At 37.5% G+C, this 27,455-nt stretch overlaps 1 protein-coding gene across 2 annotated transcripts in view; it reads right to left on the reverse strand.

Moving 5' to 3' along the window:
• Nucleotides 1–27,455, reverse strand: part of Hdx (highly divergent homeobox) — a 121,876-nt gene that overhangs the window by 64,372 nt on the left and 30,049 nt on the right. For both annotated transcript variants that reach the window (NM_001290459.1, NM_001080549.2), the window contains 2 exons: nt 20,059–21,168; nt 10,262–10,315 (listed from right to left, as the gene is read on the reverse strand). In NM_001290459.1, coding sequence (NP_001277388.1) covers nt 10,262–10,315; nt 20,059–21,141 — 1,137 coding nt within the window. In that variant the 5' untranslated portion in view covers nt 21,142–21,168. The remainder of the gene's footprint in view (nt 1–10,261; nt 10,316–20,058; nt 21,169–27,455) is intronic.

The raw sequence follows: 27,455 nt of genomic DNA on the forward strand, positions 1-27,455 counted from the left end.
GGTATGGGGGACTTTTGGGATAGCATTGGAAATGTAAATGAGGAAAATAACTAATAAAAAGTATAAAAAAATACCTGAGTCTCATTTCTTTACAGACGCCTAGCTCATGTACGATACATCATAGATTTCCCCGTTCAGTCAACTTTCCACTTCCTGTGTATTCTAGCACCTCTGCTAGAGGTTGCCTGCACTAGAAGAGTATAGAAGTGTATACTGGACAGAATCTCCAGTGAAGATCTTGTGACACTCCCCCAACCTCCTTCTTCTAAAGGGTGATAGCAACTCCATCATATTGCCACAGACCTAACTACCACAACATTATTTAGCTCAATTAGTTGTCATGGTTACCAGGGCATGATAGTCTCATCTCTAACATGGTGATGAAATCGTGTTATGCCCAGTGGAAAAAAGCCACAGTACAACACCAGTAAGTTAAAAAAAAAAAAAACCAAAAATCAAAAACAAAAAACAAAACAACAACAACAACAAAAACAATGTTATCACTAATTATTAAGGAAATGCTAATCAAAACTACAGTCATTCTGGTTCTTCAATAAATTAAAATAAAGCATTGTATTACTATCTCATGTAGGCAGGAAAGTCATCCCTCCTAGAAAAAAAGAGGCCTTCCGGATAACAAGGCGGATAACGAGGCTTTGCACAGAGAAGGCTATAAGCAAGGCAAAAATGCACCCTGCTTCTCTAGCACAGAGTCACAGGCAGCATGCCCACTGTCCTGTCTCATGTCATGCACTAACCATGCCCGTATAGCCCACATGACATGGGACACAGGTCATATTAACCAGGCCAACTGTTCTGCACATATCTCCACCTGAACGTTTGCCTGAGAGTGAGCACCTGGCCTAACCCAGTAGCGGAGCATGTGGGGCCTTTCAACCTAATTCGGTAATGCCAAGGGACCTTTACCTACTTCTTTGGGGTTCACCATGCAAATTTGCCCTGTCTCCCACCTCCTAAAGAACCTTAAAAGAACACTTTTCTTTGTTTAGGTGGGCTGGTGCTTTGCTTTAGATCCTGTTGTGCTGCCATACCTAGTATGTTTTGCCTAATGGGCTACTTCGGCACCTCCATGCCTCCCTTAAACAGCAGTCTCCTCTCTCTCCCCAAATTAAGATTCTGGAGCTCACACCTCAGGCAGGCACTACGGAGGTGGATTGCTCTGTGGAACTGCTACACCCTTGCTGTTGCTGTGTTTGCACCTAACAGCAGACCTTTGTCCTCCTCATAGTCTCCAGGATTCAGAAATCCTAACAAGAGGTCAGGGGTTACTTTGGTTGTTGACTTGTTCTCTGGACAAGTCCTAATGGCAGTCGGCTGTCCACAATTCTAGAAGGGAACCTGTGGGACACAGGGATATTTTTCTCGTTCATCCCATTTAACTCAGCAGACTTCATAATGTGTACCACCAAATCGCACCTAACTGAGAGTCCAGTGACCTGAAAATGGTAGCGTTAAACATTCTTAGAGATTTAAAGAACTTCATATAGAGCAATTGCAAGTTGTCTGCAGTTCCTTACATGCAGGCTATCTTCTATCTGCTACTGACCTTCTCTCTGTCAATCTTTTACCACCTTCCAAATCTTGCCTCTAAATGAAAAACATGTTGCTGTGAAAAAATTTACTCATTCCAAGAACTCCTTCGATAACTTTGACCCAGGTGACCATGCTGAACCTCCTTCTCCTTATGAACTTTTGGCCCCCTCCAAGCCAGCTTCCTCTTCTACCCCTTCAGAACTGCCTTCTCCACCCTCCTTCCCTTCCACCTCTGACGGATTAACTCAAGTCCCCATACTCCATTTCCTGCCCATGTGGCATTAACTGAAAACTCAAAGCTACCCAACACCAATCCTTGGTGCAGACCTGAAACTGTCTAGAGTGAATTCTGAACCAAAACTCTAAGTAGGAGCTCCTGAGCCTGTATATGGACTCCGGAACTGTGTAAAGCCCTCAAATTATAATTAGAGATTCCCCAGATCCTTCTCTGTCCCTGTCTGCCTAAGAAATCACCCTATTCTGTGACTACTGGGGACTCCACCCAGACCCAAGAGCGGCCGCAAGATTGAAAACCAAGCATCATTCAGCTGGCCCATAACCCACACAACAAATGTGAGAGAAGATATGCATACCAGAAAACGCCACAAAATGACCTAACCACAGATGCTTGGATCTCACTGCAAAATGATAAAACACTGAATAGCAAAGACACCATGCTTCCTCCTGAAACCAGAACCCTAAGCATAATCATCCTCGAGGAAAGCAGTTTAGTCGGTGTACAAGAAAAGGACTTAGAGCAATTATAAATACAACCAGTTCAAGGAGGATATGAACAAATGCCTGAGTGAAGACTGAAAAACTACTAGCAGTTGACAGGAATAATGAACACAGTTCACTATATGAAAATAGAATTAAACAAAAAGAATCACCGAAGAAAAGCCAAACTGAAAGAAAACTTTAAAGGAAAGAGTCAGGAAGTGAAGTAAAAACCCCAGAGGTAAGCTTCACCCCCAGAATACAGAGATGGAAGAGAGAATCTCAGGCACTAAAGACAAGATCGAAGAAAACAGATACCTCAGTTAAAGAGAGGGTTTTTTTTTTTTTTTTTTTTTTGAATAGGAACAAAACAGCCAAGAAATCTGGGACACTATGAAAACACCAAATCTACAAGTAATAGGAATAGAGGAAGGAGAAGAAAACCAGGCCAAAGGCATAAAGAATAATTTTCAACAAAATTACAGGTGAAAATTTCTCAAATTTGAGGAAAGAGATGCCTATCAAGATATCCAGAACACCAAATAGGCAGGCGCAGAAAAGAAACTCCCTGTGGCATATCATAACAGAATAAAGGATATTAAAAGCTCCAAGAGAGAAACACCAAGTCACATATAAAAGCAAGTTTTTAACACCTTTTTAAAAAATAAGATTTTTTTCTTGGATATTTTCTTTATTTACATTTTCTTTATTTACATTCCAGGTCTCCCCTTCAGAAACTCCCTATCCCATCCCCCTGCCTTTATGAGGGTGCTCCCCCACAATTTGGATGAATGTTTGCCTGAGTGTATCTTTGTACATCATATGTGTGTCTGGTGTCTATGGAGACCAGGTTAGGGCATTTAATCCAAAAGAACTGGAGTTATAGACTTTGGTAAGCCACATGTCCTGGGAATAGGTCCTGGAAATCAAACCTGGATCTTCTGGAAGAGCCCACGGTGCTTTTATCTGCTCAATCTTCTTTCTAGCTCCAAGACCTGGACATTTAATGGACATATTGAAAGCTAGTGTTCTCAAAAAACATATCTGCCAGTCCAGCCAGACACTATCAGATCTAAAGTCACATATTAATCCTAATGCAGTGATAATGGGTGACTTCAACGCCAATTCTCACCAATAGAGATTATTTAGGCAATAATTAGATAAACTCTGGAGTCAAAAAAAGTCATATATCAAATGGATCTAACAGATCTCTGGAGAATATTCTACCCAGATGTCCAAGAATATACTTTCTTCTAGCAACTCACAGAACTTTTTTTTCAAGGGACCACATATTAAGACACAAAAAAGTCTCAACAAATATATGAAAACTGAAATAGCATCCTATATCCTATCTGATGACTATGGATTTAAGCTGGATATTACCAACAATAAAAAAAATGACAGAAGGGGGAAACTGGGTTCCAGTAGTTAATGATCTCCTGATCCAAGATACCTAAGTGGGGGAGGTGCATTAGCCCGCCATCCTCACATTTATGTTTCATTATCTACAAACTTTCTTTTATTTTTTCATTTTTTAAAAATTTAATCCGTTTTTACAGCCCAGATTTTATCCCCCTCTGGGTCCACCCATTGACTGTTCCACATCCCATACCTCCTCCCCCTATCTCCACAAGGATGTCCCCACCCCCAACGCCCCACCCTACCAAGACCTCCCTACTTCCTGAGGCCTCCAGTCTCTTGAGGGTTAGGTGCATCTTCTCTGACTAAACCCAGACTCAGTAGTCCTCAGCTTGTGTATGCTGCCTGTTTGGTGGTCCAGTATCTGAGAGATCTCGGGGGTCCAGATTAATTGAGACTGCTGGACCTCCTAGAGGGTTGCCCTCCTCCTCTGCTTCTTCCAGCTTTTCCCTAATTCAACCACAGGGTTCACCAGCTTCTCTCCACTGGTTGGGTGAAAATATCTATGTCTGACTCTTTCAGTTGCTTTTTGGGTCTTTCAGAGGCCAGTCTACAAACTTTCTTAACCCACTAGTCTCCATGATCTCCTCCTGTTTTTAACTCTAAGCTATGCAAGTCACTTCTCTAAAACTACTGATATATCTCGACAAAGATGTCTTTCCCTAAATACAACTATACTTACCTTTTATTTATTTGTTTACTGCCTTCTCAAAACCCCTTCTCATGATTTCTCTGAGATATTAGACCATGTTTTAAAGCCTCTTCCAAACATTTCTGCTTCTCCTTTACCTGCTATAGTTCCCACACAGTTGATAGATAGGGTCATAACCAAAATGCAGGAACCAACTAAGAAGGGCTATGCTATGGCTACCTCAGACTCAGTTTTGGAGTTGAGGACCCCTCCCACCTGTAATCATTTTACAACCTATGAGCTTCTTGAACTAACCCGTCATAACAATAGCCAAGGGATCACCAATAAAGTATCTATACTAATTCTATATATGCCTTTTATATTATCCACAACCACATTCTCATTTTTGGAAGGAGAAGGGCTTTATATCTTCTAAAGGATATCGCATAACTAACACCATCTTTTTTTTTCTTTTCCATTTTTTATTAGGTATTTAGCTCATTTACATTTCCAATGCTATACCAAAAGTCCCCCATAGCCACCCACCCCCACTCCCCTACCCACCCACTCCCCCTTTTTGGCCCTGGCGTTCCCCTGTACTGGGGCATATAAAGTTTGCGTGTCCAATGGGCCTCTCTTTCCAGTGATGGCCAACTAGGCCATCTTTTGATACATATGCAGCTAGAGTCAAGAGCTCTGGGGTACTGGTTAGTTCATAATGTTGTTCCACCTATAGGGTTGCAGATCCCTTTAGCTCCTTGGGTACTTTCTCTAGCTCCTCCATTGGGAGCCCTGTGATCCATCCATTAGCTGACTAACTAACACCATCTTAATCCCCAAAATACTACAAACTGCCTCTTTACAATGGCAGGCTCTTATAAACCTAGAAAAGCTGAAGACTGGTAGGGAGGCTAAATTTCAGGCCACATATTCCATTCTCCTTTTTGCGTGCTGTCTTTTAATGTTTTTGTTACTCATCTACATTTAGAGTGGGGGGTTATCCCAGGAAGGTGCTACCTTAGATCAAGGCTGGTTTATAAAACAAAGCAAAAGATTAAACTAAGGGGGATACACTTAAGAATGTTGCAGCCCCTTATGCTGTCTGCATGACCTTTTTTCCTCCACGTATCCCTGTGCTCCTGCCCTTTACCTCCGGGGCTAGGCAAGACTCAGCAATTTGCACCTCAACCTCTGCTGTGCAGCTGCAATGACTCATTTGAGAAACTTCTTCCCTGCAGGTCACTTCTGGATCATTATCTTATCAGCACAGAGACTCTCAACATTCCCATTTGTTTCTCAACATCAGCTTCCCAGGCCTCTTCAAATTCCTTGCCCCTTTGTCCTCATTTTACAACTTTTATACATGCTCACATCCACGTCCACAGACATACAGATAGATAGACAGACTAGTACATTTACTTTATGGTGTGCTACGTGGGATCTGAAATAAATATTATTAATTAAACTTAGAACATACGAACTCGTGCTCCTTTCACAAGAGTTGCAAAGGACAAGGGGAAAGCCTGACAAGCTAGCTAGCATTGAAATTGCTTGAGACTGTATCTGTTCAATAGATTCTGACATTGTGGAAAAATATAAACATGTTCTTATATGTTTCTTACATACCATGGTACTCAAGTTAGTCTTTGGTGGAATCATATATGGGATAAATGGATATTTATTCACATCTCTCATAGAAAAGGTACTGTGACAAGGTGACACAGTCAAAGACCAGAAGGAGACAGAGATTATCAGTACCTGAAGACAGAAGTCTGCGTACGTGCGAAAGCTAACAACAACAAAAAAAATAACACCTGGACTCTTTAGCTAGGTTTGCAGGTAAAGGTGAGTCACATAAATTAGCCTATAGAGAGGAGAAGGCTATTTTTCCAAACACAGACACAAACTGAAATGTATAAAGACTATAAACATTAAGAAAAAGAAAAACGGGGAGCTGGAGGTGTTTCAGTGGTTAAGAGCACGGACTGCTCCTCCAGATGTCCTGAGTTCAATTCCCAGCAACCACATGGTGGCTAACAACCATTTGTAGGGGGATCTGATGCCCTCTTCTGGTATGTCTGAACACAGCAACAGTGTACTTATATACATTAAATAAATACATAAATAAATGCATAAATAAATAAACAGAAAAGCTTCTGTAAGGCAAAGAACACTGTCAATAGGACATCATAGCAATCCACAGATTGGGAAAAGATCTTTACCAACCCTACATCCAATAGAGGGCTAATATCCAATATATACAAAGAACTCAAGAAGTTAGACTACTGAGAAACAAATAACCCTATTAAAAATGGGGTACAGAGCTAAACAGAGAATTCTCAACTGAGGAAACTCATATGGCACAGAAACACTTAAGAAATGCTTTCTTTCTTATGTTCAACATCCGTAGTCATCAGGGAAATGCAAATAAAAACAAACCGGAGATTCCACCTCACACCAGTCAGAATGGCTAAGATCAAAAATTCAGGTGACAGCAGATGCTGGTAAAGATGTGAAGACAAGGACACATGCTCCACTATGTTCATACCAACCTTATTTATAAGAGCCAGAAGCTGGAAAGAACCCAGATATCCCTCAACAGAGGAATTGATACAAAAATGTGGTACATTTATTTACACTACAGGTACTACTCAACTATTATAAACAATAATTTCATGAAATTCACAGGCAAATGGACAGAACTTAAAATTTTCATCCTGAGTGAGATAACCCAATCACAAAAGAACGCACATGGTATGTACTCACTGATATGTGGATATTAGCCAAAAAGAAGCGCAGAATACCCATGACACAACCCAACAGACCATATGAAACCAAAGAAAAAAAAAGATCACACCAAAGTGTGGATGCTACAGTCCTATTCAGTAGGGGGAAGAGAATAATCTCTGGGAAATAGAGGGAGAGAGGGATCTGGGATGGAGAGAAGAAGGGGAGGGAAAAAGGGGGACCAGTTCAGATATGGGAGGTGATGAGGGAGAAGTACAGAGGGTCAGTAATATGAAAGTAGGTGTGTAGCAGTGAGGGAGAGGGAACTAGGAGCAGCCACTACAAAATCCCATATGCCAGGGACCCAAGAGGTTCCCAGGACCCAACAGGGAGGATTTTAGCCAAAATACCCAACAAAGGCGAGATAGAACCTGTAGAGACCATATCCAATGTATAGGCATGGCTTCCAGTTGAGGGATGGGGCCACCCACCTACCTCAAAAATATTAATCTAGAATTCCTCCTGTCAAAAGGAAATGCAGGGACAAAGAGTGGAGCAGAAACTAAAGGAAAGTCCATCCAGAGAGTGCCCCACCTAGGGACATCCCATCTGCTGACACCAAACCCGAATACTATTGCTGATGCCAAGAAGTGCTTGCTGACAGGAGCCTGGTATAGCTGTCTCCTGAGAGGCTCTGCCAGATCCTGACCAATACAGATGCAGATATACACAGCCAACCATTGGACTGAGAGTGGGGACGCTTAATGGGGAAGTTAGGGGAAAAACTGAAGGAGTTGAAGGGGTTTGCAACCTCATAGGAAGAATAACAATATCAACCAACCAGACCCCTCAAAGTTCCCAGGGACTAAACCACAAACCAAAGACTATACAGTGGGTACCCATGGCTCCAGCCAGATATGTAGCAGAGGATGGACTTATCTGGCATCACTGGGAGGGAAGCCCCTTGGTCCTGTGGAGGGGCTTGATGACCCAGGATAGGGCAACACCAGGCCACTTAGGCAGTAGTGAGTGGGCGCCTTCATAGAGGCAGGGAGAGGGGGTGTTGAAGCTAGTGCTGAATGCATGGCAAGCAAGCACTGTACCAACCAAGCTATAGTCTTCGCCTCTAGCCTAACACCCGTTTGCTGCCACTGAAGATAACTTGAACCTGCTTATTTTAGTGCTTTCACAGTTTTTTTCTACCTTGTTTGTCAGATGCCACCATCTGTGTGTGCCAGTAGCCGGGTTTTTATCATCCCTGTGACTTTGTATACTGAGGGATTTTCACCTGCTTCCTGGATATCTTGACCACTATCTTCCTAGGCTTTCAGTCTTATCTTTTTTTTTTAATAGATACTCATCTGCTTAGGTTTGGCTTAGACTTTCTGGTAGTATCTACAGTCTTGTCCCATCACAAGACTGGGGAGCCCATGCCCTTTGGAAACCAGCCTTCCAGCAAGTTCTAACTGGAAGGGCTTTAGAAGGGCAAGAACACACTCAGTTTCCCTGCTTCCCAGGCCCAGAATGGGCCCACCACTGTCACATTGTTAAGTCATATATTACCTAGGACCTTTGTTCTGTGTTCTTTTCCATTTGCCCCTTAACCGGAGATGTGCCCGGAACTTTGCAAACATCTGCGTTAGCCCTAAACCAGAGTTCACAGTGCATTTTAGCCTAATATGGTAATGTCAACTGACTTAAGACCTACTTCTTCTGGTGTGACAATTACCCTTTCCAAAGGAAATTTTCAAAAACAGCACCCTTTGCCTTTCCTAAGTAAGCTGTACCTTTACCTCAGACACTGCCTCAAGACTGACTTACCTTAAGTCTATGCCTGTTTCAGGGCATTCTCTGGAAACCTAATAAGATTATAGTTTAAGTGATTCTTTAATTCCTATATCTTCTTTGATGGTATTTTCATATGATCTGACATCACTAATGCATTTTAGGGCCACCTAAAGTGATAGAAACCCAGGCACTTGTGAGGATAATGTCCCTATAATGCCAATCAACAGATCTATATCTATAGAAAGAAAAGTGGATTCACCTTATTTCAGGAACTTCATGCTGTGTCTTAATTCCTCTTGATGATGCCAACATGCAGTGCTGTGTATAGGATGCCGAGAGAAGCTTCTTAGCTGATCCTCCTTACCAAATTCCCAAACTTGTTTATGGAACTCTTCAGGAGGGTGAAGGTATTAATGCCGTGTGTGTGTGTGTGTGTGTGTGTGTGTGTGTGTGTGTGTGTGTGTTTTCCTGTTGCTAGTGTGAGTGTTACATGCCATTTAAATCAGGTGGCCTTCTGCTTTTGTTGTTAAGTAAATGACAATGTACCTTATGATTCCTCCAGGCCCTGCGCTCTCTAACCATTTCACCTTCTTTCCACCTTTCAGAAATCTCTTACATTATTTTCATCATTTCTCTACGTTACAGAGACGAGGAGGAAGTAAAAAATCTGAACAGTCTTGTCTGAATACAGAAGTCCTAGCTCTAATTTCATTCGTCCTCAAACTCATCCATCTTTTTGTAACTTCAGTTACCTTTATAAATGTACATTTATTTTCCACAACTTTGCAGGTTTTTGTATGTACCAGTTACAACAAAGTATTCAGGGTACTTGGTTAAATATAGTTTTATGAGTCCTACACAGAAAAAGTCAATGAGATTTTATTGGAAAATGCAATCTTAGTGAATTTCTATGATATTACAGTAAAGAACTTAAAGTAGTTATAAATATTAGCTACATATCACTTCTAAAATGCTGAATTGTTATAAGAGTGGTGAGGTATATTAGTAAATATTTATTATCTGTTAAGATTAAGTTGTATGATCAGTGAAAGAGAAAACTAAGATATTTTGTGAGTTGCTTTAAATGTTTTCTTTTGGTTATGAACCTATTTTCTTTTCTTTTTTTTTACTTAAACATTTCTTTTTTATAAACTGAAGTATTAAAAAAACTTGCAAGTAAAAACATAAATTTGTTTTTAAACAGAAAGTCCTGCCCATAGATTACTCAGTATATTGATTTCAGGAATTAAGGTTGCCTTTGAAGATTAGATATTATGATCTAGAAATACATGTTTTGAGCCAATTTAGTTTTATCAAAGCTAGGTTTTTATTAGTTCAATAAAAATCATTTAAAATTTTCAATGATATTTCCACTAAGACTATGACAGGAAACTCATTTGTTGCATTAAAGGAAAGATTACTTACTGCTCTTTTCCTAGAACACCCTGTAATCCAAGGCACAGAAAGGTTTCCTGAAATCTGTGAAAACAACAAATGGAATCTTAGTATGTATTAACATTGCTCGTAATGTTGATCAACACTAAAAACAAACATTGCATATGATATGGAGAAAAATAGATATGTATTTAGAACATAGTCCAAATCGATGGCATCCATTCCTTACTTATTTAAAGAGCCTTCCCTTATAGAAAAAAAAATAATTCGAAATGGTGTAGAGCTGAGATGAAAGGATGGACCATCTAGAGACTGCCATATCCGGGGATCCATCCCATAATCAGCCTCCAAACGCTGACACCATTGCATACACTAGCAAGATTTTGCTGAAAGGACCCAGATATAGCTGTCTCTTGTGAGACTATGGCAGGGCCTAGCAAACACAGAAGTGGATGCTCACAGTCAGCTATTGGATGGATCACAGGGCCCCCAATGGAGGAGCTAGAGAAAGTAACCAAGGAGCTAAAGGGATCTGCAACCCTATAAGTGGAACAACAATATGAACTAACCAGTACCCCCCAGAGCTCATGTCTCTAGCTGCATATGTATCAGAAGATGGCCTAGTTGGCCATCAGTGGAAAGAGAGGCCCATTGGTCATGCAAACTTTATCTGCCTCAGTACAGGGAAACCCCAGGGCCAAGAAGTGGGAGTGGGTGGGGGACTTTTGGGATAGCATTGGAAATGTAAATGAAATAAATACCTAATTTAAAAAAAAGAAATGGTGTAGAACAATATAAACTAACCAGTACCCACCAGAGCTCGTGTCTCTAGCTGCATATGAATCAGAAGATGGCCTAGTTGGCCATCACTGGAAAGAGAGGCCCATTGGTCATGCAAACTTTATATGCCTCAGTACAGGGGAACGCCAGGGCCAAGAAGTGGGAGTGGGTGGGTAGGGGAGTGGGGGGGAGGGTATGGGGGACTTTTGGGATAGCATTGGAAATGTAAACGAAGAAAATACCAAATAAATAAATAAATAAATAAATAAATAAATAAATAAATAAATAAATGGTGTAGAATCTTCCAGAAATTAAAACAAAAATGCTTGTTGGGACCTGTAAGGGATATGAAAGTATGTAAAAAATAAAATTATTTTTAAATTTCAATGCTCTGTGGATTAAGAGAAAAGAATTTTTAAATAGCATATCATCACAAAACAAGAGATGTTACTATAAATGAAACACATTAGCAGTATTTACTTTGAACACTAAGTACTTACTAATATAAATGTTATTATAGGTGCCTTCTTAATATGGATTAAGATATATCAATATTTTAGGAATTAAGTAATCTTAGGGATTCAGTACAAATCACTGAAAAACTGTTTTTTCTAAATTGTGTCCTTGTTAGATCACTACCTTGATATGCCTTCCATCTTATCACAAAGTGATAAATATAGATTTTTAAGACCAATGATTTGAAGGATGATTCTTTTGTATAAACAATACATAACTATAAAAGGTAGGAAAGATGAAATTTTAAGCTCTATCTTCTCTATATAAAGATTCTGTAGATAAAGTGGATGTCAGGTAAAATCTGTTCTTTTTGAGTTGCAGTCCAGTGTTTAGTGTTGATAATGAAATTCTGCAATGTTGCAGTCATGAACAGATACATACATCTCCCATAGTATAAAAGTATTTCATATCCCAGCAAATATTTTCTAATAATGTCTCCAATTTTTGAGAGATTTTTAACGTTTACAAATGGAAGAGGGTAATGATCAGAGTTAAGAATATAATTACTTCAATCATCTGTATAATGGACATGAAATCTTGGCTTAACATAACTAAAAGTATTTTATTAACATGCAGAAGGTCATGTCAGAGTATGAATAATTGATTTTTTATTTTAGAAATAAACATGACAAATCAACTGAAATAATTACATCATGTGCTCCATACAAATAGAGATATGCAATTATTTTTAATAATCACTTCACATATTCTTACTAGTGAGAATAACTCAAAAGTAGCTATGCAGAACCTCTAGAAAACAAGTATGGTACAGCAAAGAATTATGGATAAAACAGAATCCTAAACTACTAAAGTGTTCAATAATACTAACATCTACTGTAATGTATTCTTTAATTCCTTATATTTCTAGTTCAATTCAAAGAACAGCTAGCCAGAATAGCTAGATTATATAAAAATAGAATTGACTAATAAACATTCCTTTGACTTTTAGGAGTCTTTTTTGGTGTAAGATTGAAAGACAGGATTCTCATGCACTAGAACCCATAAATCCTAGTACTCAAATGAAATGGACAGTTAGTTTAATTTTACACATAAACAACCTGATTTAGAAAATTATGAAATAAATCTACAAGGTGGATCTCACAAACATTTCAGAACTTACACAGCCAAATGAGTGTTCTGTATTTCAAACTAGAAAATTAATGATATTATAAACTCATTAAAATAATGTTGTCATTGTTGAAAGCATTTGGGTAACTTGAAAATGTCAGTTCACGCCTTATCAAGAGATTCTGTCTCATTACTCATACACCTTTTATTGTAACTAAAAAATTCAGCCTAGATTAAACATTCATACTATTCACTAAATGTGGCTCAGAATGAATTCTATTTTCTAAAATCAAATTTTAGTGATGATTTGTCATCAGTAAAAGCATTTAAAAGAATCCCACAGGTTCTTAAAACAATTGTAAAAGACTTCAAAAACTTTTTGACAAATTGAACATTATTAAAATAAGTAGATATAACTTTTCAAGGTTTCTAATTTAAATTCTGTTCAAATGTCTATCAGGTATCTCTCCTATATGAGATGCCGTTTTAGCTGTTACAGGAAATAAAAAGATAGGTAAAACCTAATTTCCTGGAGGGCAAGAAGTATGATTTGAAAGGAAGAGATAAGACAGGTACACAAGATTTTAATACAAAGACAACTATAATAAGAATTATAATGGATATCCAATAAATAAAGTAATAGGAGTTCAAAGTATGGCGAAATTACACCCACTTGTGGGTTGATATCGCAGCTGAATCTTAAAAAGTGAGTAGAATTTTTGATAAAAATAAAAAAGAGACATTCCAGGGAAAAAAGAATCGTACCACCGCTGTGGCACCAAAGCACAGCTGTATCCGAGGAACTGTCAGCTCATCTAGCACTGCTGTGGTCGGCTGAAGCCATTTGGTGGAAGCGAGGAGTGCCATGTACACTTCTATGTAATTCTGTGGTATACCTGTTATGTGTCAGAACTGTATTTTTATATATTGGGAAGTTTAATATGACTGTCCATGTATAAGAAGTAGAGACTTTTATATGAATTTGTATAAGAGGCAATCCAGGCTAGAAAGTAAGAAAGAGGAAGTAGGAATGCAGAAGAAAAATGTAAAAAAAAAAAATACATAGACTCAAACACAGACCTTATATAAGAGACATAAAAATAATTGGATACTTGATAGATGACAATGACCTTTTAAAATGACCATCATAAAGCTACTTCCTAGACAGGCCAACCTATTTAATTCAACCAAGAATTGCAAGTTTAATACAAGGAAATGCCTTTAGTTTGAAATCTTTCTTATGGCTAAAAATGGATGTATTTTTAAAAAAAATAACACAATTGCTTAAATGTAAATGAGAACTACATTGCTTGTGTGGTTGAGCATAGTGAATCCAAATGTAACACGTTTCATGAAAAAAATTATACTTATGCTTGAAGCTGATGATGTATATCAATATATTAATTGTACATTAGATACTTAACTACTTTTGATGGGTATACATTCAGAAGCCATGTATATGGTTAATTTTTGAAGTTTGTTTCCTTTTAGAGAATTTAGGTCATATGAAAGTTCATATAGGAATCACACTTCAAAAGCATTAACTTGATTCCAAAAGTAATTTAGTTGTTCTGTTACTGTTTTGTCAATGGGACCCAGGCTAGTCATCTGAAAAGAAGACAGTTCAACTGAGAAAATGTCTCCAAAAGATTGGCCTGTGTGCAAGAATATGGGGTATTTTCTTGATTAATTGTTGGTATAGGAGAGCCCAGATCACTGTGGGTGATGCCACTTCTGGGCAGGTGGTTCTGAGTCCTCTAAGAAAGAAAACCATGGAGAGCAAGTCAGTAGGCAACTTACTGTAGCCATAAGACACAGATTTCAAACCAAAGTCACTTCCTGCCTCCAAATTCCAGCTTCCAGCTTGTATTCCTGACCCAAATTCCCTCAGCAATGGATTGGGATGTGGACATATAAACCAAAGAAACATTTTCTTCTCCAAGTTGCTTTCGTTGTGGTGTTTTATAATGGGGTATTACTGTGACAGACCTGACCATGCCATTCTTAGGAAGACTATGATGGGTTTTGTGACACTGGGCTGGAAAAGCCATTGATTACCTAGAGCTTAATGAGCTGTTCTGTGATAATGCTGAAAAAAGATGCAGAGAATGGAAGCCTGGCTTGTTAAGTTTTAGAGTGAAGTTTTGAGAACCCAGCAAAGACTAGATCTAGGCTGCTCAAGAGAGAAGTTGAAATAAAATACATGGGTTTTGGTCAGCTGGGGGTGAAAGTCAGTATGATCAACAAGAGACCAGCACCACTACAATGAAACCTTTGCCCTCTTGAGACAATCAGGCTGAGAGATTAACTATGATTAATAAAAGCCCAGCATCATTGAGGCAAAATCTTTGGGGGAATATTCTCTCAGGTTCAGTATGTGGAAGCTGTGGTCCAGAGGGGAACAAGGTTGTATCTCGTGTTGGTAGCCAAACTTAGTAATGTATAAGCATTGTATAATCTAGTATATCATGGTACTGGATTTGAAGGCATGAAGGAGTCCTGAAAAGCACTGGACTTTGGCACTATGAAAGGCCAGGAGAGGTCACTTGTGAAGGTAAACCCTCTGTTGTAGTAGAAACCCCAGGATTGAAGGGCTTACAGGAAAAGGCTGAGGATTGGCACCAAGTAATAGGTCTGGAGTCCCTGAAGAAAGCCTGAGAGTTCATTTGTCAAGGTGCAGCATGTGGACACCGCAGCATTTTGGAGATGCCAGTGCCATGGGATGACCCCCAAAAACAGCAACAGCTTTAGAATGGAGCCAACTTGAGACTGTGAAATGAACTAGGTGTGTTGTGGATGGCAGAGACAAAGAAGTGAAGTTGCCCCGGGTTCTGTGGAGTCCAGAAGATCATGAGAGAATCCTAGCTGTGGGTCATTCAGCTACAGTATTTGATTAACACTGCTGGATGTCAGGTTTGCTTTGCTTTGATTGTGACTATACATTTGTTCTTCCTTCTTGGAGCAATAAAGTATTTAGAGTGTTTTCTTATTTTATGGGAATCCACAGTTATGAGACCTTGAATATTTTAGCAACTTTGAAATTTTAAAGAGACATTGAGTTTTCAAAGAGAACTTGGCTTTTAAATTGTTGAAGTTTTTCAAGACTGTGGAACTTTTAAGGTTATTCTATGTTTTGTTTTATAATATTAATAGTAACATGACATTTGGGAGACAAACAAGAAAGAAAATCTTACAGTTTAATAGTGATGTGTTTTTGTGTCAAGTTGACAAAGGGTCAGTTGTGCTAATTTTGTCAACTTGACAGAAGCTAGACTCATCTGAGAAAAGAGAACCTCAGATGAGAAAATACCTCCATAAGATTTGTCTGTAGGCAAACCTATAGGACATTTTCTTGATTAATTTTTGGTGTAGGAGAATGTAACCCACTGTGGGTAATGCCATCAATGGGCAGATGATCCTAGAGTATTTAAGAAAGCAAACTGTGCTTTGTGGGTGATTCCATCAATGGGCAGATGGTTCTAGTGTATTTAGCAAAGCAAGCTGAGCAAGCCAATAAGCAGTATCCTCCATGGTCTCTGCTTCAGTTTCTGCCTCTAGGTTCTTGCTGGTGCTCCTGCCCTGACTTTTCCTAGTGATAGATTGTGATATGGAAGTGTAAGTCAAATAAACTCTTTCTTCCCCGAGGTGCTCTATGCCATTGTCTTTATCACAGCAATAGAAACCGTTAGAAACTATGACATCTATAAAGAATTCTACACACATATTGAATACCCTATTTTTATAATTTCAAACGACTGAAGCTACATACTGAAATATGTTTTATTTTATGTGGGTTAAGGAAATTGAATTTTTATTAATTAGCATTTCATTAAATGTGATTTGATTAACTGAAACAATTAGGCAATAACTGTCAACAGTAAGAAATTCATAAATCAATGATTTAGCTTTCCTTCAATTGTTCTGTTATGAGACAAGCACCAATGCCTGCCAGTCATAATGCTTAATTGTCAGAGTTCCCTAGTTTTTATTTTGTATTTTTAGGTTATGAGGTGTGTAACATGAGAACATTGCTGGGAATGTGACAGGAAGTCAATAAATACTTTCTAATTAATTGAATTGATTAAAGCCTTCACTGCTCACTTGCTATGACTTTCTGAAACTCTACAAAAAGCTAAACATGGCAAGATGCAAAAGACTCTTTTAGAAAGTAAGAACATGGGGACAGGAGAGGACATTTCTTCTGGTTGAAAAGAACATTTTACTTTTAAAAATATTATATATATTATATTTATATATAATTTAATATGTTACATATATATATATATAGCTATATATGTATATATATGTATATATATATCACTCTCTATATAGATATATATATATAAAATCAGCTCACAAAGTAACAGATTAACAGTTCCCATAAGGCACTTTAGGCAGACTTCATTTTTATTGATTGTTATCCTACCCACTCCTTCCTCTCTTCCTACCTTCCCTTTGTCCTACCATAGGCTTTCACGCAGTATTCTGCCTTTCATTTTACTCTCTTGTTTCCTCACTCCCTTCCTTAAGATCCACTTTCCCCAGTCTCATGAGGTCTTTGGCGCTTCCTAGTTTATCCAATGCTTGTGCCCTCCTCAATGCACAGTTAGAGGCTAGGGAACACGAATGAGAAAGAACATTAGGTATTTGTCTTTTTGAGAGTGGGTTGTTTGGAAAAAAAGGCGATGTTGTGATGCACATATCAAATTGCTTCCACTCTTTTCCCTACCCAGTCTCTATCAGGGCTCTGAGAAATAGATTATCTTTATAAATTATTTTTTAATATTATCATTTTTGGATAAGCAACTAACATATTTTAGAGATAGAAATCTTTTTTCCCCATTAAGTGATAATAGAACGATGCTTAGGAATGGTTATAAGCCTATCAAAATTCTTGCAATTCAGAACCAAGATGTTATTTTCAATTATTTCTACATAATTTTAGTGGTTAAATTTTATGAGTTATGAAAATAAAGAATAAGAAACTTGGAATTCTATGATGTGTAAATGAAATCAGAAAAGGTCCTCAGATATAACATAAAAAAACCTCATTTTATTCCCAATTCTTGAAATATTGACTATAAAATATTGCAACATTATAAGCAAGATGATATAAACTTTATCTGGAAAGATTTTTTTTTTCTGGTTCAAAGGCACATGGCAGTATACAAGTACAAATTTGCAATGAAACCTTCCAGAATGCTTTATTATCTAATTTTGCTCATGTTAAAAAGACATTTGAGAAAATATAAATGTTCATTACTAATTTCAAAAACTATACCTACTAAATGGTAGCATTAAGTTTTCAATACCATTTTATAAATGAAATGAAGTAATTTTATAACATGGCTAGCAACACATCAGAGCTCCAGGAAACAATGGAACGTCCATATTTTGTTAGTAAACTACCATCTTTGGAGGGTACTAGTGTTTTTACTGTATCTTTCCTTTAGCATACAACTCTTCCTTGAAGCAAAATACGGAGTTTTTGTTTTGTTGTTTTATTTTAAACACCATGGCTGCTTGTTACACTAACCTTATGTGCTCTAATGTAGTAACTATATTTTGAAAACAAATGGCAGATTGAAGTTAGCAACAATAAGAGCTAGGAAGCACTAGAAAATTGTTCTGCTAAGACAATATTAAGTAAGCAACTAATGGGATGGAGGTCAGAGCACATAACTAGAATGTGGGAGTCTGAGGCAGGAGGATTACAAAACTGAGGTAAGCTTATATAGGCAGTTCCAAGCCAGCATTATATTGGGTCTCTATGTCAAAACAAAATGAAAAAAACAAGTAGTGAAGGACAAACCAGCATTGTGGTAGCTCTGAAAACCTTTCAAAACCTATGGCAACTAAACAAATGACTAAGTGGTTGTAAAATGTATGGTATTTTTATTGACCACTTTTAGAACTGTTTTTTAGTGTGACATGGCATGAAAGCAGTTTTGGCCCAATCCCTAATCTCTTCTGTGAACAAGCGGCGGACTTAATTTGATTGAATTTTTTATTACTGGAATGTGTCTGCAGATGTCTGGGGGTCTCTTTCTCCATGAACTGGAAGTTCAGATATCCAAAAGTGGGACAGCTGAGCACTGGGGCTGGAGGGATGTACTTTCAGTATGACATCATAGTGTTATTAATTTTTCCCCCTACCCTTATGGTCTCTATTATTTTATTTTTATTTTTGTTTTGAGACAGGGACTCACTATGTAGCCCAGGCTGACTTAGAATTTGTTATGTGAATTAGGATGGCCAGGAGCTTGTAGTGACTACTGATATAGACCACTACAATCAGCCACTGTTTTCATTTTGAATTATAAAACTATAGAGTAGAGAGAGGGAGCTAGGAGAAAATTGTGTGTTAAAATCAAAAAATCCTGGAAGCATCTTTCCTTCAGTACTGTGGTTGAACAGATACGGATGTGTAGCTGGTAGCAAGGAAACGTAGCAAATATCCACATCCTATTATTCAAATTCTCAACATCTTTATTTGTTTTTGTTGTTTTTTTTTTTTTCCTTTTAAGGAGTAGACCTTAAGGAAGGTTCAGAGGTAGACTTATAGTTCACAGTTAAAGAGATTATTTGAGGAGGCCGGAGAGATGGCTCAGAGCACTCCTCTTCCAGAGGTCCTGAGTTCAATTGCCAATAACCACATGGTGGCTAACAACCATCTATAATGGGATCTGGTGCCCTCTTCTGGTATGTCTGAAGACAGCTACTGTGTTCGCTCTTTTGCGCTTGCGCTCTCTCTCTCTCTCTCTCTCTCTCTCTCTCTCTCTCTCTCTCTCTCTGTCTCTCTCTCTCTCTAGATATAGGTAAATATGTAGATATATATAATAACTTTTTAAAATGAGATTATTTGAAACATACCCAAACAATTGAATATGTAAAACAGTAAAGAAATAAATACTCTTTGTTTCCCAGTCTAATGTTTCTGAAAAGTCTTACTCAGGATATATCTTTTCCCAATAAACATCATACAAGCGATTATTTGATTAATGCTCAATTTAACATTTTAATCAGGCATCTATTTTTAGACAAATGAGTTGGCTAAACCATCCAAGCTCTTAAGTTTGCAGCCATTAATTTCTAGAGTGCTTAATCACCTGCCTACCTATGTATCCAAGGAAGGCAATTGGGTACATAACCAATATAATCTTATTTTAGATGTGGGAAATTTTATGCTTCCTATAAAGTACCATGTCGTGAACCATTTTTTATGTCAGACAAATTTTATTAAATGTCTATATTCCTTTTATCTTTAAAAGTCCTAATCATTTGAAAACTTGATAAAGAAAACATACCATTCTTCTAGGTGTTGGCTACAATCCAACATTTCCAAATAAAAGTCTCAAATTATTCCAAAATATGAATTGTGACCTAGACTATAATTGTACACAGCCATCGTTTTTAAAACAAGCACACCTATAAAAATCTTCATAAAATAAATTTATACCTACCTGGTAATTGTTTTGGTTTTGTGATAACCTCAGTTGGTTTGATGATACAAAATGTGGAGAAAAATTACTCCGTGATGGATTAGTATTACTGTACATAGTACTAGATGCTGTATGCAATGAGGTCCGTGGTGTCAAATGGTAGTCTCTAGTCTGATACAGTACATTGTCTGACAAATCTCTAATATTCACCATTTGTGAATTTGGCAGGTTTCTTCCTGGTCCAGGCAAATTTGTACTTTGGTTCTCAGCTCGAAGGGAATTGCCACTTTCATAAAACCTTGAGTAGCTTGTTATTTGTGCTCCCATTGATGCCAGTTCTTCTTCTCTGGCATATTCATCCTCTGCGTCTCCAGTCTCCATTGCAATGGACAAACAAGTTCCTTCTGCTGAGGCCGGCTTCTGTGTGCTATTTCCTCCCAGAATTCTCTGAGGGTAATCACTGACTGCCAATGAAAACACTTCACGAATTTCCAAGTTTTGTGTTCTACAGCAAGGGTCTCTAATGGTTGGCTTTTGCCCACATAAGTTATGTGATGCCAGACCTGCATGTTCAGGTTTATATGACCTTTGAATCCCAACTGGTTCAATTTTGCAAGGTCGCTGGCACACAGATGGCTTTTGAGGTACTGTCATTTCTGAAGCTTGCACCGGAGAACTTCCATAGCTTTTCTTTGTGTGATTGTACACTGAGTTTCCAGCATTTAGTACACTTGTCTGTCTTGACAAAATAATTGTCTTTTCCCCTAGGAGCACAGAAGCATTCTTACAGTGCGCTACTTGTCTTTGAACAGGAATGTGCAATTGTAATTCAGTGTCATTTTTATTGGCTGCCTTCTGAATAGGAATTTTATGTGCTTCTGTAATTTGTGTATTTGTATGCTTTGTAGTGCCTTGCTTACTTGATGAGCTTACTGGACTGTATATACCAGTTACAATGACATCATTATTGGCAGAAGTCCAAGAAGATTGCTGGCTTGAAGGGCGGGCAATATTAACCACATTTCTGACTGTAATGTCTGGCGCTGCCAATGAGGTACCAGACACAGTTCCTGCTGCTCCTGATTCACAGCTTTTACTACTCATTTTTCTTCGCTTATTGCCAACCCACGTCTGAAAAGATAAAAAAAAAAAGGCAATATGAGAAAGTTAAAAACAAGCTTAGAGAACCCCATTTCTAAATGATGAATTGTATTCTTATCATAGAAACAAAGCTTACACACAAGCAAAAGGAGAAGATCCAATAAAAGACAAAGTAACCAAAGAATAAGAGCAAACATGATTAAAGACTAGCACCCGAGAATACAAGGAAGAACATATTACTACTTCTCTCTGCCATAAGATCCATCAAATTAATACTGAGAACTGCAAAAAATGTTTAAGAATTCTAAAATTGTTTCTATCCTTTGATCCATCAAATAATATTCTAGGAATGCATCTTAAAATACAGTTATTATCTGGCCAGTTATAACTCTCTGCATTTACCTTTGCCCACAGCAAACAAGAGCTTCTCTAACCAAAGATGATGGGAGCACCAATCTGAATATCAACATACTTAGACAGCAATTTAGACAGCAATTTCATGAAGGCATAGTATCCATTTTGCAAAATAATAACAGTAGCTGCCCCAGCCACAGGACTTTGACTACCAGCAGTAGAGTCCTTCCTGTATTGCAGGACTCATATCTGATCAGAATAGTTGGTTACCCACTTAACTGACTTAAGGCCACCCCCTGACTCCCCAACCTATAAGCAGATAATAACAGCCATGGAGAGGGTTTACCAGGTGCCAACTATCCCTGCGGATCTATAGGCAATTAATAGCTTCTAGGATAAGGGAAACACATTATTTTTCTTTAGTGGCATAGCTTATGGTAATGAGCCCATGCTCCTGTAAGTAATTCTTTACTTAGTATCCCGAAAACAGCCCCAAAGAAACTTAGAGTCATCAAAAATGATTTTAAAAAGTCAGAGGACACACTGAAATAAATTGGAAAAGGAGATGAAGATAGAAGTGGAAAGAGCAAGGCGGATCACCAGGAATGGAGGTGAACTGGGGAGAGTAATAGGAGGTGAATGATAAAATGTATACACGTATAAAAATGCCATGGTGCAATTCATCATTATGCACAATTACTATATGCTAATAACTATTGAAATATAGGCACAGATATAGATGAAGTTTATAACTAATCATATTCATTATACACTTCCTTTATAATATCAAAAAATGAAAGCATACTAAAGGTCAGCTCTTTAACTCATTAGAAAATGATTACTGTATTATTAATCAAACATGCATGTATAACTGTCAGGCTTAATGGCCTCTATTGTATAGATATACATAATAACATGTTTTATTTCATACTAGATTATTTTCAGAAATATTCATTATTTACATATACCTTATTTTGCATATATTTTTTGTGTTAGTGGTTCCTTGTCATGAAATACTAGAAGAGAAATAGCTAAAATCTGTGTTTTCTAAGTGCCATCCAACATACCAAAATTTTGTTTACCTCAAACCTCCAGTTTGAATCTCCTGTAGTTTTTACTATTCCTGAGAACTGATAAAACGTAAATATTTTGATTAGATTTTTGTGGTTACTATATTATTTTGATAGCCCATATCATGCATTATATATATCTGTTTTTGTATTGGGGTATTTACCCTTTTAAACTAATTTGTAAGAGCAATTTTCTATAAAGACAGTAACTTGATTACACAATGCCTTTGTTTTGCATTGTTGTTAATTTATGGTAGTCATTTACCTCTTTTGCAACTTTTTCTACTTAAAAAGTTTTATACAATGAATATGCATTACCTTTATAAACATAAAAACGTTATGAATAAAAGTAATGCAATAGGTTGGCATTTAGGACTTAATTATAAGATACACTCTTCTATATGAGTAATTTATTATAATTACCTTAGTGTAATTCCCCTGAATCATGGTTCTTCTTAAAATACACAATAAAAATATTGCAGTCCAAATGTGATTATGAAATTTTATATTCAAAAATGTATATCATATGATAAACTACTAAAACACTATAATCTCTTAAAAATTAAACAAAATAAATGAGTAAATGAAAATTTTAAATAAACCAGTCTTGCACATAGTTGATGTAAGGTTTATTTTTGCAAATTTTTAATGATGTGCTTTAGAAAACCTCATAAAGTACCCAATTTTCAGTGTTTACACAATGTATAGACACAACATTCATGTTGCTGTAATACTGTCTATACTAGATTCTGCAATGACTATTCTGTATATATTAGAGCTATTTTAGTAGATGCTACTTTTTAAATTATGTAAATGGAGAAACTAAAATCCAAAAATAATAAGTTTGGGCACAATATCATGTCAGCAAGTAGCAATGACTCCTAGGTAAATTCTTCTTGATCTCAAATGTATTCTTCTTCCAGTATCCCATATAAGGCAACTAGAACTTCCTGAAGGAGTCATCCATCGTCTATCCTACTTTCATGATATTTTCAATTAAAAAATCGTTCCAGAAACTGTAATGTTCCCCTTTACTTCACATAACATAGTGGGAACTGTAAACTCACACTGACTTCCTTCAACTGGTCAAGCAGGATCTACAAGCAGGATCTGAAATAGTTTTTGGATAAACATAATTTCCCAAAAGGTGAATTTCATAAATACAAACATCTAAAATATGTTTCCAGATTTTCAATTTAAAAGTGCAGAAGAATGAGGTATTCTTACATTACAAAATATATACCACTAAACTTAAAAAATATTTTAAAAAGGCACAGTGATTTGATAAAAATTGAATACAGGAACTATTTATTATACCTAGAGGACATCTCTGGATCATATGTCTTACTTATAAATTTTAATGTTTACATATATAATTATATATTATACATAATATTATATTAGTTTAATATATTATGTACACATCAAAGTAAAATACAATAAAATATCATGTATATCTGAAATTCAAATATCCAGTAACCCAGAAAACTTATTTATCCAGCACACTGTCACGGATGTCACAAGATCAATTGATGTAGCTCATTAATACAGTGATTACTAACTTGTAGCCCACTTTCTCTGATTTTACACATATTATAAACAAATACAGAATTATACTTTCCCACAAGTTAAAAAATTAGAAGTGGAATCAGTAGTGATAGAGGTTCGTGATTGTAGGGCTCTCTGATAATGATACACTAAATGATGCTCATTAAAAAGGAGGTGGGGAGGATGCAGACTCAGTCTCTGAGCAACCAGTAAAGGTGTCTATATGTGTACGTGGACAAGAAAATGGAGGTAGTCAAGTTAAGAGTTCCCACTCCCTGGACTCTACTTAATATTCTTTTCCTTTTCCTCCAAACCTATTTACTGGCAATGGGATTTTATATTTGCATTTCTTTTTATTCATTTTCAAACCATTAAATGATTTAGGATTCTGGGTATGATGAAAGGCAGAAAAGTGGGAAGGAAGAGAATACTAGCAGACTGGCAGAAGCAGAACACTGGGCTCAAGAAGAGAGCCTAGAAGAGATATGACAGCTAGTCTTAATAATTGCTATGTGTCTTGGCTGGAGAGATGGCTCAGTGGTTAAGAGCACTGACTGCTTTGCCAGAGGTCCTGAGTTCAATTACCAGCAACCACATGGTGGCTCACAACCACCTGTAATGGGATCCAGTGCCCTCTTCTGGAATGTCGAAGACAGCAACAGTATAACCACATATATGAAATAAATAAATCTTTAAAAAATAATTGCTTTGTGTCAATGGGCAAACTGAAGTAGTGAATGAGACTTTTAAATAACTACAGTTCTGAAACTTAACATAAACATATTGGCACAGATTCCCAGGTTATGCTTGGAAAATTAGAATTTAGTAGCAACATGATTTCTAGAGGTTTGGAAGCTCTTGCAGAGAAATGTCCAAAACTGTCCTACAACAATTAGAGTAGTACCAAACTTCAGGACCACAGTAAAGTAGCTCTTCCTTGACTTGTGGAACTGGGAGATTATAAAGTTGTTTTTGAACTGCTACAGTAAACCACACACTTAGATGGATTTTTATCGGGAGGATTAAAAATAATCAGACTCAGAAGAGGAAAAATCTAACGATTAAGATGAAGGAAAAAGAATAAGAGGACAACAATGAAATAGGCTCAGATTTGAAAGAGAAAAGATTATTTTTAATTTTTTTATTATTACGTATTTTCCTCAATTACATTTAGAATGCTATCCCAAAAGTCCCCCATACTCCCCCCACTTCCCTACCCACCCATTCCCATTTTTTGGCCCTGGCATTCCCCTGTACTGGGGCATATAAAGTTTGCAAGTCCAATGGGCCTCTCTTTCCAGTGATGGCCGACTAGGCCATCTTTTGATACATATGCAGCTAGAGTCAAGAGCTCCAGGGTACTGGTTAGTTCATAATGTTGTTCCACCTATAGGGTTGCAGATCCCTTTAGCTCCTTGGGTTCTTTCTCTAGCTCCTCCATTGGGGGCGCTGTGCTCCATCCAATAGCTGACTGTGAGCATCCACTTCTGTGTTTGCTAGACCCCGGCCTAGTCTCACAAGAGACAGCTATATCAGGATCCTTTCAGCAAAATCTTGCTAGTGTATGCAATGGTGTCATCGTTTGGAGAAAGAGGAACACTCCTCCTTTGTTGGTGGGATTGCAAGCTTGTACAACCACTCTGGAAATCAGTCTGGCGGTTCCTCAGAAAATTGGACATAGTACTACCAGAGGATCCCGCAATACCTCTCCTGGGCATATATCCAGAAGATGTTCCAACCGGTAAGAAGGACACATGCTCCACTATGTTCATAGCAGCCTTATTTATAATAGCCAGAAGCTGGAAAGAACCCAGATGCCCCTCAACAGAGGAATGGAGACAAAACATGTGGTACATTTACACAATGGAGTACTACTCAGCTATTAAAAAGAATGAATTTATGAAATTCCTAGGCAAATGGATGGACCTGGAGGGCATCATCCGGATTTTTTTTAATTTATTTTATATATGTTAGTACAGTGTCACCCCAGAAGAGGGCATCAGATCTCATTATAGATGGTTGTGAGCTACAATGTGGTTGCTGGGAATTGAACTCGGAACCTCTGGAAGAACAGTCAGTGCTCTTCAGCACTGAACCATCTCTCCAGCCCCTGAAAAAAATTCTTATATTAAAGAAAAATTGAAATCAGGATAAAGATGATGGTAACTATGTTAAAGAGCAAAAACGACGATCTTTGGGAAGAGGGAAGGTAATGCAGAAGATGAAGGAGAAGGAAAAAAATGACTAATATATTCTAAGATAAGATTTGCTAGTATTTTTGAGTGTGCAAAACAGTGAATATATTCCTTCTTTGTGTATGATAGATATACAGTTAGGAATGATACTATGTAGCTAGCTATTCAATAACTCCCATTGTGAATTCTAACAGTGCTTTAAGAATGAGTAAAAGTGAACAGAAGGATTTTCTTTCTTGGTCAGACTACAGAACTTGGGATGTGTATATATAAATATAATACTGACTTAAATCAAATTTCTGTGACATTCATTTTTTTAAATCTGTGGCAAAACTGTTTTGAAAGAAAATATTATTTTCATACTCAGACTTTGTACCATCATTCATTTGTATAAGTGCACTTTGTTACTGCACAGGTCCTTCTCCTGCAACCTGAAAGTGTCACATCGCACCAGTACAATAGACCTGGCCACTCCACTCCCTCTTCCTGTGACCTGGACCTCTCCTAATAATTATTAATTTATGAAATTGCTTTTCTCAGTGCAGTTTTGTTTGTATGTCCATTGGATTACAAACTTTATTTAAAAATACAAACCAAAACAACAACAACAACAAAGAATTTAAATTTTATGGTTCATAATGTTTTATGCAAGAAGCTCTGCTTGTTAATTACTTTGTTGGTTAACAATGTGAAACCCTCTCAATGCAAATACACACAGTGCTTTAATAAAGGGCCAACTGAGGGCTGGAGAGATGGCTCAGCAGTTAAGAGCACTGACTGCTCTTCCAGAGTTCAAATCCCACACGATGTCTCACAACTATCCGTAATGAGATCTGACGCCCTCTTCTGGGGTGTCTGAAGACAGCTACTGCTAGGGAGCGGGTCCAGAGTGAGAAGAAAAAGTGTCTGAAGACAGCTACAGTGTACTTACATATAGTGAATAAATACATCTTAAAAAAATAAACGGTCAAGCCGGGTGTGGTGGTGCACACCTTTAATCCCAGCACTTGGGAAGCAGAGGCAGGCGGATTTCTGAGTTTGAGGCCAGCCTGGTCAAAAAAGTGAGTTTCAGGACAGCCAGGGCTATACAGAGAAACCCTGTCTCAAAAGAAAAAAAAAAGCCATGTGATCTGACACCCCCCCCAAAAAA

This window comes from Mus musculus, chromosome X, assembly GCF_000001635.26.
Source record: "Mus musculus strain C57BL/6J chromosome X, GRCm38.p6 C57BL/6J".
In the NCBI taxonomy this organism is placed as follows: domain Eukaryota; kingdom Metazoa; phylum Chordata; class Mammalia; order Rodentia; family Muridae; genus Mus; species Mus musculus.